At 45.3% G+C, this 11,656-nt stretch overlaps 2 protein-coding genes across 5 annotated transcripts; one reads left to right on the forward strand and one right to left on the reverse strand.

Annotated features, from left to right (window-relative positions):
- Window positions 1-228: 228 nt before the first annotated feature.
- On the forward strand, window positions 229-6,077 carry LOC119465230 (uncharacterized). Of its 4 annotated transcripts, none has more exons than XM_037726027.2 (6): window positions 230-1,984; window positions 2,236-2,355; window positions 3,212-3,316; window positions 3,479-3,565; window positions 3,666-3,746; window positions 4,224-6,077. In XM_037726027.2, exons 1-6 carry the CDS (start codon window positions 1,558-1,560, stop codon window positions 5,312-5,314), a joined length of 1,911 nt encoding a protein of 636 aa, XP_037581955.1. In that variant the 5' UTR covers window positions 230-1,557; the 3' UTR covers window positions 5,315-6,077. The 4 variants fall into 4 exon arrangements, with proteins under 4 accessions (XP_049512424.1, XP_037581955.1, XP_037581956.1 ...); XM_037726028.2 differs by having other exon boundaries at window positions 2,236-2,349; XM_049656467.1 differs by having other exon boundaries at window positions 229-1,984; window positions 3,666-6,077.
- Window positions 6,078-7,605: 1,528 nt separating this feature from the next.
- LOC125940379 (uncharacterized) lies at window positions 7,606-10,244 on the reverse strand. The gene is made up of 3 exons (XM_049656470.1): window positions 10,125-10,244; window positions 9,106-9,230; window positions 7,606-8,853 (listed from the first exon to the last, which is right to left on the reverse strand). The coding sequence occupies exons 1-3, from the start codon at window positions 10,208-10,210 to the stop codon at window positions 7,718-7,720; spliced, it is 1,347 nt and encodes a 448-aa protein (XP_049512427.1). The 5' UTR covers window positions 10,211-10,244; the 3' UTR covers window positions 7,606-7,717.
- Window positions 10,245-11,656: the final 1,412 nt, after the last annotated feature.

Raw genomic sequence — 11,656 nt, forward strand, 5'->3', positions numbered from 1 at the left:
ATCAGCTATTGGTTTTATCCTTGCAGAGCACAATAGTGGATCAAAAGCACATGAATTGCATATTTTATTAAACAGTTTTGCTGGGTTATTTACAATATTCAAAAGAACCACAAGATTTTGAATGGTTTTGAGATTTAGAGCAAACAAGCCATTTTTCTGGCATTCTTGACTTGCTCATTGACTTGGCTTCTTTCCGCAAGGTGCCTAGAGTAAAAATGCATGCGCATTATCAAGTAAAACTTGATTATCTTTACTGTAAATTCTTCAGAATGCACATCACAGCCTAGTTGCACAAGTGACCGATTAGATAGCAGGTCTACAATAGACCAAAAGAGGCTGCCAAAAACCTTTCCAGTTTTTTTTTTGTTTTTTTTTCTATGACGGGCTCGATACCTGCCAACAGCTTTACTAGTGGTTGGGGAGTGTGCCTAAAAGCGCCAGGGACAAACGACCTCTTTTCAGTTTAAGCAGCTGCTGCTGGCACACAGTGCACGTCCGTGGTAGTAGCTTGGCACTGCATACACGTGGAGAACTTTTTTGCCCGTTGACAACGTGGGTGTATGTCTTCAAGATGTCCTGGCAGTGGAAATGCACATCGCACCCTTGCGATTTGTCTGACAGCCTTTTGTCCAGACGGGGCATGGCCCGATCCCACGCAGCGCGGAGAGCCGGATCACGCGGGGCCCAGAAGAAATACCTCGATGTTTTGTTGGTCTTATAGCCACTTGTGCAGCCGGGCACACAACACATCGGCATTGCGGACGCACAAACATCCACACTCGGTGGAAAACAGCTGCACGTGTGCGCTTTCTGCCTGTTTACTGCAAAAATCCACACTACACGACCAGACACGACGCACGCCTCCACTTGTTTGCCTACGCCTGGTGCAACTACAGCGCGGTGGCGCCGCGTAACAGCGACGAGTTTGAAAACTGAAAGGAGTTCTGTAAACGTTGGGTAGAACAGCCAGGTGATGGCTTTCGAGCCAGTTGAGGGGGCGGTGCGCCTGAGCTTCCTGAAATTATAATATTTTCATCTCGTCAAAGAGCAGCCTATGCCACGCAGTCATCGCTCCAATACAGGTGCTAGAAATGTACCATGATTACTAAAGCCAATCTATGTAGCACTGCTGCAGAAAGAAGGAAAAACCAATACATGTTATGAATAATGACTTCACTAGTTTCCCTTTCCTTGATAATAAATCAAGAAAGGAGCAATTAATAAAATAAGTGTAACTAACAGAGATGTAATTAAAAATGCTAAGCTATAGTGTGGCCTCTAGGATATACAATTCTGCAATAGTGTTTATTTCCTGTGCAACAAATATAGCCATCTGCACAACACATTGTTGAAGGTACAGTCATTGTAGCAGTAATCATGAAAATGAAGGTAAGCTTAAACTACTAGAGCTTGAAATTATTAAACATGTATTTTCACGGTAAACTGATACTGACAGCATTCACTTCTGTTAAATGTTTTTCTCCTGATTAGAAGATGGCAATGAAATTGTTTGACAATAGATAAAAACCATATAAAAATTTTGCATGACAGCACACAATGCTCAACTCGCATTCCATGGTGGTATGCAGTGCTTGTCCATGGTTTGAATATCTGCACAGATATAGAGGCCAATGGACAACTTGCGGGAAACCTGCTGTGCATGCGCGACGAAAGCGGGACAGCAGCGCGCCCTCACTTTGGTTGGAAAGCCGACAGACGATTTCCCGCCAGATTACGTTGATCCGGCAATCTCGATGTTTCAGGGCTGTACGTTTCGACACAATGCCAGCGCACTGCGTCGCGTATGGCTGCACTAATTACTTCTATGGCAAAGCGGCGGTAAAGTTTTTTAGATTTCCGTCAGCGAAACTCTATCCCGAGAAGCGAAATGCTTGGATTGCTGCGGTAAAGAGGAAGAATGAAGACGGTTCATTGTGGCAGCCGAACGAACATTCACGCATCTGTAGCGCGCATTTCATTACAGGTAAGTGCGAAACAAACTTGATAGACTTAAGACAAGTTTTGTGCAATGCATGCGGTTGAGCTAGGTAGTTTTCTATGCTTTGATGAGCCAGCACAAACAATCGACAAGGTGAAAAACGATTTGGCCTGACCACCCGGACGGATGCGCGGTATCCGGGTCATCCGTCCGTGTCGTCTTTCCGTGTCCTTTTGCGCTGGTTCATGCAAGTATGACAGCTTCGCGGGTTTTGATAATATTTTCGAAAATTGCAGGGCAGCCGTCAACTTTCAGCAATCATCCCGACTACGTGCCAAATGTGTTCTGCTACACGAGAACTCCGGGCCAGGCTGGTGCAGATCGGCACAGCCGTTGGCTGAAAAAACAAGGTGAATGTAAGGTTGCAGTTTGTATGTACTTGTTCCTTCTTGTAGGGTGAAATGGGCATTGATGTAAGCTACCAGTCACATACGCACGACTGAGCGCGGCGAAGTTTCAGAAGCCGCGCGGAACGCTGCAACAATACGTTTAGAATGGAGCAGTAACCCAAGAATAGCGAAATGAAAAAAAAAAAAAACTGCTCAGGACCGGTAAAAAAGCGTAAAGCTCGATATTATTGTTTTGCTGTATGCTTTGCGGACATTTCACGCTAACCAAGATAGCTTGAGGCGCTGCGTTGGGTGTGAGAAGCGACCATGCAAGTTTCCACTTATTCCTTTTCGCTTTCAACGCCCTGGAGCAACTTATGGAGTATGAGAAATCTGTAGTGGGGAGTTCTGGACTAATGCGTTTTTGACGTGCACTCTTATCAAACTCGCGGACACGCGTTGTGTTTCACCTTCATTGAAACGCGCCCGTTGAGGTCGTGATTAAACCCTTGTCTTTCTGATTGCGGCCGAGTGCCATAACCACTGAGCCACCGTGGCAGATTAATACCACTTATCACACTAACTAGTGCTAAGCAACGCAGGCGTAGGCTTTTCGACGGGAGCATGCAAGTACCATGTGGCTTGTGATGGGGATGTATACATGCTGTGTTTGGTCTGCACCGCTGCTAGGTGGTGCGCCCTGAGTGTACACAGCTGTGTGTTTGTTCACTGCAGTGATGACAGTGCGCATAATTTTTAGGATATGTAAATAGTGATCCTTGGACTTGTAGAGGCACCTGGCATTGTGATTTCTCGTTTCTGCCTAAACAGTCTGTACATGCTTTACCAGCTTTTTTCTAAGCAGCATGAAACTTCATTACAGGCGCTGCTTCTAAAAAGCAGCAATGTAGCAAGAACCTAGCAGATCAGCTTCCTGCCACACAGCAACCTACAGCCCCTTCGGTGAACCAAGGGAAGACCAGTAAAGGTATATTATATATTAAACCACAGTAGCAAAAGGCTGTCAGGGTATACTCAGCGTTAGCATTATAGTTGCTAAGTGCACATAGCAAAAAAAAGCCCAAGGTTTTGCCTGAAGTGACTTAACAACCTATGGAAATGTTTTGTATTTCTTCACTTCATCCTGCAGGTGCTGGCATGAATGAAAATGCCTGTCTACACAGTTCTGTCGACACAGTTCACCAAGCACTTGGGAAGGAGTTTTGCAATGAGATTGGTTAGATATCCTTTTTTACACTGCGTCACTTAAAACCAGTGCTTAGTTGGGTTGCTTCCCATGCAATGCTGTTGTGATGACAGTCATTTTTTTCTTTTAGATGATGCTGACATGACTGCGTGTTTATCAGATGACGACGTGGTACCCCACAAAGATGTACTGCAGCAGGTTTCTGTAGATGGTAAGCTCATGGGCACATGCGAACTCTGACGCTTCCCTAAAGCAGTTTGTTTGTTGCATCTCTCATTTACACTGAATGTTTTTACACGATATGCATTCAATGCAATCTATTGCATTGGTTCAGTGCTTAGGTGCATAATTACTCCCTTATATCCAAAATCTATTTCATTATTTTACAGAGCACATAACTGCACATTTTCCAAGAAATGATGCAGTGCATTATCAGGCACTGAACCCAGCAAGGCACAATGTTTATATTCTTGTAATGCTTCTCAACAACATATTCATTGGTTAAGAAATGAACCTGGCAGCCATAAAGGTATTCTATTGTAGTAACTGTGAGCACGCTCTAAAGCTTCCTGTGCCATATGCAGTACAGCTATGGAAACAGTGGTTGCCACCAGGCCACCAATAAGTTCTATCACAGCAAGTCTGCTGCCTGAGAAAGTGACAGTTTTTCTTTTGGCATCATTTCCAGATACCAGGCCATTGCAGATGACCCTGCCACAATGCAGTTGTCAACAGTGCAGTTGTGGCAATGTGAGGCGCATGGAGCGCACTCTCGGTGAACTTCAGAAACAAGCTATCTGGCTTCAGAACAGAAACCTAAGGCTTGAAAACAAGCTTGACAGTGTCATGTCAAGACTTCTCACAGTAGAAATACTGCATGATTCAAGTAAATGCATGTATTACGTCGGACTGCCAAACATTGAAGTTTTCAAAAGCTTACTTGACCACCTAAAACCTCTCGCTAGTGAAATGACATACTGGGGTTCGAACCAGAAAGGCGAAAATGGCCCTCGTGGGCATCGAAAAGATAGTGAAATAGAAAATGAGTTTTTTATGACCTTGCTTAGGCTGAGAAGAGGAATGGGTGGTGTCGAGCTAGCACGCAACTTCCTAATATGTGAAAGCCACGTTAGCCGCATCTTCACTACATGGGTGAATCTGCTGCAACGAGAGCTAAAAGAATTGACAACACTGCCTCCTCGGGAAGCCTTACAACCGTACCTGCCGAAGTCATTTCGAGACTTTGCTGACACAAGACTGGTCCTCGATGCAACTGAAGTGAGAATTCAACGATCATCGTCGCTGAGTGCCCAAAGGCAAACATTTTCGCCATACAAACATTATAATACATACAAGGTGCTTTTGGGGTGCACCCCTGATGGGTACATAGCATTTGTTTCCCGCCTTTGGGGTGGGTCGGTGTCCGACACGACGATCCTGGAAAGCAGTAGACTACTCGACGAGTTGGTAGAAGGAGATGCAGTCATGGTGGATAAGGGTTTCACCTTCCCCTACTTACCACCTGGAGTGACTGTATACCGACCTCCATTCCGTCAGCGCCATCAAAAACAGATGCCACCAGCTGCAGTCCATGAAACGCGGCGCATTGCCTGTGCAAGAGTTCATGTTGAACGGGCTATTGCACGCGTGAAAAGTTTTCGTATACTCGACCGGCCATTCCCAATTTCCATGATTGATATTGCTGATCATGTGTTTCAAGTGTGTTGCTTCCTCAGCAATTTCAGGAATCCGCTCATAAAAGGTGAAGCGGCTATTTAAGCACTGATGACAATTTCAGTGCAAAAACTGCTGTTTGGTCTCGTAACCAAAAATTCTAAAAACACCCGAGTAGTCGGACTAGACCACTTTATTATACATCAGCATCAAAGTGTGTTTGAACACATCTACAGGAAATTGCTCAGGATGGCTTAAAGAAGTCATTCATAGTAGTTTGTTTTTAGTGACTGCAGATTGTATTAGCTTCGTTCCCAACTTCTGGAGGTAAAGCACTTCACTTTGCAAGCTTTCCTGTTGCTCGCAATACCTTTGAAGTGCTTTTAAATGTTCGTCAGCCTCAACTGCCGACACTTTCTGCCCTGCATGGTCCTCGTCGTCCTCTTCCCCCCCATTCTGGTTCATCTTCTAACGCACATGTACCGTTTACTTGCGCAAGGATTGCATGATCTGTATGCTCTTTGGAGCACAAGAGGTCCACATCTGCAGGCTCTTGGATGCAGGCCCAAGCTTTATCTTCAGGGCAGTTTTCCACAGGATCTTCCATCCTAGGTTGGATGGAAGAACGGTGTCTGGGTTGTGTCTCTTCTAAATAGGGAAGAACTTACTCTAGGGACCTAAAAAGTTGTCCTTAGTAACAGAATGTCTCTTGTACTAATCATGTCTCCTGTATGTGATGTTAACATGGCGAACATAGGAAAACCAACCAAACCATTTTCAAATGTCTCTTATAACCAAGTGTCTCTTGTAACGAGATTTTACTGTATTAGTGTGTTGATATTTTACTGCTTTGTAAGGAAATAAATTCATGAAAACAGTGTAAAATGCAAGTTGTTTCAATTTCAGTCTATTCAGAGAAGGCACACGTATCAGACAAAGGTATATTGTCACGTGTGCGGTCCTGTGACATTACATACAGAGAACACATCAGCTGCCACATTCAAATGGCTTGCGAGATCCCATATTTTTATTATTGGTGTGCCATAAAGGCACACAAGCAGTAGTATACAACACAGCATCACAAAAACACATGAGCAGTAAGAACATCTTTAAATGCCACTATTATGCGCCAAAGAAACACAAGACAAATACATACAATAAGATATATTATAGCAGCAAAAAATCTTTTTGCTGGATTCAAACGTTTCAAGAATGAGAACTCTGCAGTCGCTGCTTGGAAGTGAAAAGCAGTCGACCTAACCTTAGATCCATGAAAAAGAGAAGTGTTATCACAGCTTGTTCATGACAATGAACAGTATGCTTGTATTTTTATTTTTGAGTGTTCTACTTCATAAAGCTGCATCATTAGCAAGAGCATTGTCTGCTTAGGACTCTGTAACCACCCGGTACACCAGATTTCAATCTGCTTTACAGTGGTCGCAGTTGAGTGGAGGCAAAATGTAGAATGTGCCCATGTGCTGTGCAATGTCGGAGCACAGTAAAGATCTCCAGGTGATCATTATTGTGGGGGCGTCCACTACAGCACTTGTCTTTGCGTTTTCGTTCCCTTTGCCCCATGGTGCAGTTCAGGTGCCCTTCGAAAAGTAAAAGATACCACTCCTTTCCTACAGCCACAACTATTGTTTCTTTTAAACGTCACACCTGTTCTTGCAGCGCCTCTCGTGGCTATTCGTTTTCTATGAATTTTGAGATATCCTTTAGGGGCACCATGCAATCACAAACCTGTATGTTATATTCATACAGAAAATTCGCATCATCAGCCTAACAACACCCTCTCCGTGACAAAGGCCTCTTCCATATTTCACCAACTAACCCTCTCCTGTGCTTGCTGCAACCAACTTACTCATATTTCCTTTTCTCATCAGCTCACTTGACTTCACTTATACGCTTTCTTTCTCTTGGAATAGATTCTCTTGCCCCAGGGGACCATTTTTGCTGTTACCTTCGCATTATGTGCCCCAACGATGTGCACTTCTTGATTTTAGCTAGGATACTATAAACTCCAAATTGTTCCCTGACCCTACTCTGTTCTATTCTCAATCCGTAGCATTGCATTTATCACTATCCTTGTGCAAAGCTGCTGAATTTTTAAATGAGCTAGTCCACCTTCCTACCTCCAGTCTTCTTCACTTGCAGTACTAACTTCAAGAGTACTGCACCGAAATAGCATCACCTATCATTCCATAAAAGTTGTGGCTGGGCAAGTTCGTTCATACTTCGAGGAAAACAAATATACTGCGCAAGATTCAAACAAAGACAAAGTGAGGGACACGGACAAGCGCTAACTTTCAATTAGCTTTAGGAAGTGTTCCTCACTTCGTCCTTGTCCGAATCTTGCGCAGTATATTTGCTTTCCTCGAAGATCTATCATTCCATACTACAAAATGTAATAGCTGTATTAATTTCCTGAACACTAAGGTTGTCATACTTGGCTTAAGCGAGATACCACTTCTGCTACTGCAAAAACCTTCCTAACCGATGTTCAGTTTACTTCAGCTTCCTGATCTTTAGAGTGAGGCTCTCATCTACAGGGCTGCAAACATAAAAACCTTGCTGCAATTTCTTGTAAGACACATATTGTCCGCAAGTGTACAACTTCCCCAGCCTCTTCACGCGTTTGGTCACCATCTCTGGAATCAGTGCATGCTTTACAAAGTGCAGGAGGGCAGGCAGCATGTCCTGCTGCCAAAAAAATTCATCAAAGCTCACACGCTGCACATGGATGTTTGCTGGCATTCCAGGCTGGCTGTTCTCAGTCCAAATAGCAAAATCACACCACTTGTGTCCTGTAACAGCCATTTGGCCTTGCACCTGGAAATAGTACGCATGGTCCTTCTTTAACACAACTTCTCCACCTACCTTCTTACAGCAAAACCGTGGATCTTCACAAGCTGTTTCAGTAGTCATTCCTATCTTGGAAAATGGGCATTTAACTTCAAGCAAGCCCTCTTCTTGATCAATCTTTACAATTCTGTCGGGTGATGCCGCCAAAAATCCATATTCTTCATGCACATGCAATCCTGTGTTTTTTACTTCAACATTGTAGCCTCTGGCTTTCATCAGTAGCACATAAGACTGCACTGCACAGTCTTCATGCGTCCGCCCATATGCCATTGCTTCTGATATTGCTTTGTCGTTTGGGTAAAGTATGGTCCTCAGCAAACCCTCCGTTTTTGTAACCCGACATACCCTCTTAAATAATGATGCCGTCAAGCGGCCTGTTCTTTCAATAAACCAATTCTTATTGGTAGCTTGTCCGAGTGTGCGGGTGCATATAAGTTGTCTTTCAGCACTTGACACTGCCTTCAAAGACTCGTAGTGGAGATCCAAAACTTCTGAGGCATGACTGTTCCATAAGTCGTCCTCATCACCAATTTCCAAGGGTACATATGCTGCTGCTGCTTTCGTGGCTAGATCACTTTCAGTGGGGCACATGTACCGCACTGCATGCAGTGTTGGACACGCACTTACAAGCCTTGTCTTCAGCTTGACAATATCTTCATAACGAGTCACCTTTTGGCTTGGGTTGTAGTTACGTGGCTGTTTTAGGCATGGTGGCTTGTTAATGACGTTCCTGTGAAAAGGAATTTCCTGCAAAGGAAGCTTCAGTGCTGGTTTCTTTGCTGAAATGAAAAAAATGAGCATATTAAAGAATTTTTCAATGCACTTTTGGCCATAATCAGCAGAGAACAAGCAGGCCCCACAATCATATTCTACTTTCCATAACGGCTTAGCATTATAAATGCACCAGTAGGCAGGTTGAGTGTGCAAGTATGTGGTGATTTTCGACGTTTCAAAAATCATGACCCACAGCTTGAAGCTTAACTAAAGGAATTATTTAGCAAAAAAAAAAAAAAATACAGAATAATACAAACCTTCTGAAGGAACAATCCACTTGCATGGCAAGTCCGTGCACGACGGCTTGTTTTCGTCTGGCACAGCCCCCTTGTCGGCAACGGCGAATAAGAGGCCGGCAACGTGCTGGCAGGTCTCACTCAACCTGAAAAAGCGACCAGTATTTTACCTAAAAATACTGTGAGGCGCGATCTACCATCCCACCGTTTTCTTCCAGTGCGCCTAACATACTCAAAAATGGTGCATAACTCAAAAATTTGGGACGCCCGAGAATGATATGCTCCTCCCGTTTTTTTTTTTTTTTTATCTATTGACCTTGCGCGACTGTCGATCGCGCAGCATATAATCGCCATTTAACCGCGAAATCACCGAACGTTTCGACGACCGAGCAGCGTCCTGCATTTTTTATTTATCGCACGACCATCGATCATGTCATGTACGCGGCTTACAATCACGGAAACAAACGATGATAGTGCAAGTGCCCAAAGTGCGAGCGTGAACCTTCTACGCTGCTGCCGCGCTGTGAAATATTACAGAGAATCAGAGAGAAGCTGCATTCACATGCACGTATGTGCTAAAAGCAAGATACTCGCCGGCGCGCTTCATATGTTCGGTTCTCTCAAGCATTTCAGGACCATTGTAACGGTCACTGGATCACCGGGACAGGTCAACACCTTCCCGAAACCGTAGTTAGTTTCCTAAACAGCGATAACCACTTCAGCAGTCGCGACGGAGGAATGAAGCGTTGCTGGGGCAAGCTACTCTCCAGAAAGTTTGGAAAGTAACAAATGTTGCGGCAGGAAAGGTTCTGCTTTGCATCACAGCTAGCTGATTTTCAGAGCTTTGCAAATGATAGCTTGAAAAAAATAAAAAACAGCGCAAAACAGGGACACGAGAGAGCGACACGCACACAGCGCTGACTTGCAACAGTTTATCTAACTTCAACAGTCTATAAAATGATAGCTATTCGGCAAAGTCCCAACGGTTCAGCGCGTCTATATTGCATTTTCAAAAAACAGCTGAGTAAAAAGTTTCTTACCCTGCAACACATTCGCAATGCGCTCCAGCGATGTTGCCCGAGGCTCGGAGGTACCATGCCGACACAGTGTACACACCTGCTCTCATAGACGGTTTGCACGCCGCCCGCACAAGGCCGAGCTTTGCGTCAGCGGTACTGACGTTCAGCATAGCGTTCATCACGTACCCTTCTTCTTTGAGAGTCCAGCCACGATGCGCTTGACGCACGCTGTGTGTAACTGAGTGTAAATACCGCCAAACACAATCGCTACTTATCGTACACTGCGACAGCTCTGTTGTCCATCCGTTCACTGAAAATGCGAATGGTATCGGGTCTTCTTCAATCATACTGTAAGCATATGATCCTCGCTAGCGCAGGGCACGAAAATACACTTCGCAGAGACACAAGTTTTACGTCTTCGCAAGCACGAGGAATGCGCATCCACAAAGTAAATGGCGTTGCTACTCTCGCCAGTTTTCCAAACAGATAGCCTCGCACCCAAAGCGCTGCAGCTTTCGGTGATGCACTGTAGATGGCGCGCGTTTTCCCGCAAGTTGTGAATTTACAACCCCATATTCGGTGGGCCTGGACAGCAGAGAGACCATACGGCGAGTTGCCCATGCACCTTACAAACATATGACTACGGCTGAAATTACACCAAGCTTAAAAATAATCCGGCACGCGTATCAATGCCATAAAGCCCTAGTGTTGACATGCGGCGATGGCATAACTGGTCGCATTCTCTCATGTTCATGCGTTGCTGTTTGCTAGAGGCTTTTCCCGCCCGTGCCTTTTGTTGGTTGAATTTCTGGGTTATCCAGGCATTAGTGGCTGGCATCTCGTCTAGCAAGCAGGCGCCGCGTCCTCTGACCAGTACATACTCCCCTGCACGGGGTCTTTCCCATTATTCACTTACCGATAACGTTTGTTCATGTTGTCGAGCTTCAGGCGCACTTGCTTCGTCGAGTATGGTCCTTCGCTGGCGGGAACACTGGCGTGGGGCACGTGTGAAGTCTGAAAAAAAAAACGCCTCCGTCTCACCGATGTTGGCGTACAAGGCCATGAATCTGGCCAGATCGGCAGCCATGATCTTACCATCGGGAGCAGGAGACGAATACTTTACCATTTCTCGTTTGACGCCTGTCACCCGGAGGTTCCCACACACCCTCACCGGCAACTGGGTGAGAAGTGGGAGCTTGGATGTTTTCACCAGACACACAGAAATCAACACAGCAGTGAGGAACGGGGTTTCATCCTTGGTGCCGGAAACCCCCTGGGCTAGGGCGGCAACAAGGTACGCCATGGATCGGGAATCCTTCGCCATGGGTACAGAAAAAAGGCGGCCTGCTTGGAAGTCGCCTACGGACGTCTCATTGAGCGACAACAATTGCTGAAACAGAGGAGTGACCTCTAGATCATTGGTGGGTCCAGCAATATGCTGCGCATTGCGCGCCATCCGCACCGGAAGGTGGGGGGCCAAATCAGAGTGCGGGTTGGGCACCAGGTGTGCCTTGACGCCAACAAGTCTGAGAGGCTCCGCCCACTGCCAATAC

Source organism: Dermacentor silvarum, chromosome 9 (assembly GCF_013339745.2).
Source record: "Dermacentor silvarum isolate Dsil-2018 chromosome 9, BIME_Dsil_1.4, whole genome shotgun sequence".
NCBI classification, from domain to species: Eukaryota; Metazoa; Arthropoda; class Arachnida; order Ixodida; family Ixodidae; genus Dermacentor; species Dermacentor silvarum.

Coding starts and splice junctions, on each gene's coding strand:
- LOC119465230 (XM_037726027.2), top strand. CDS start 1,558: ATGCTCAACTCGCATTCCATGGTGGTATGCAGTGCTTGTCCATGGTTT. Junction 1,985..2,235: donor TAGCGCGCATTTCATTACAG/GTAAGTGCGAAA, acceptor CGAAAATTGCAG/GGCAGCCGTCAACTTTCAGC. Junction 3,747..4,223: donor GCAGCAGGTTTCTGTAGATG/GTAAGCTCATGG, acceptor CATCATTTCCAG/ATACCAGGCCATTGCAGATG.
- LOC125940379 (XM_049656470.1), bottom strand. CDS start 10,210: ATGAGAGCAGGTGTGTACACTGTGTCGGCATGGTACCTCCGAGCCTCG. Junction 9,231..10,124: donor CATTGCGAATGTGTTGCAGG/GTAAGAAACTTT, acceptor TCGCTTTTTCAG/GTTGAGTGAGACCTGCCAGC. Junction 8,854..9,105: donor GTGGATTGTTCCTTCAGAAG/GTTTGTATTATT, acceptor TTTTCATTTCAG/CAAAGAAACCAGCACTGAAG.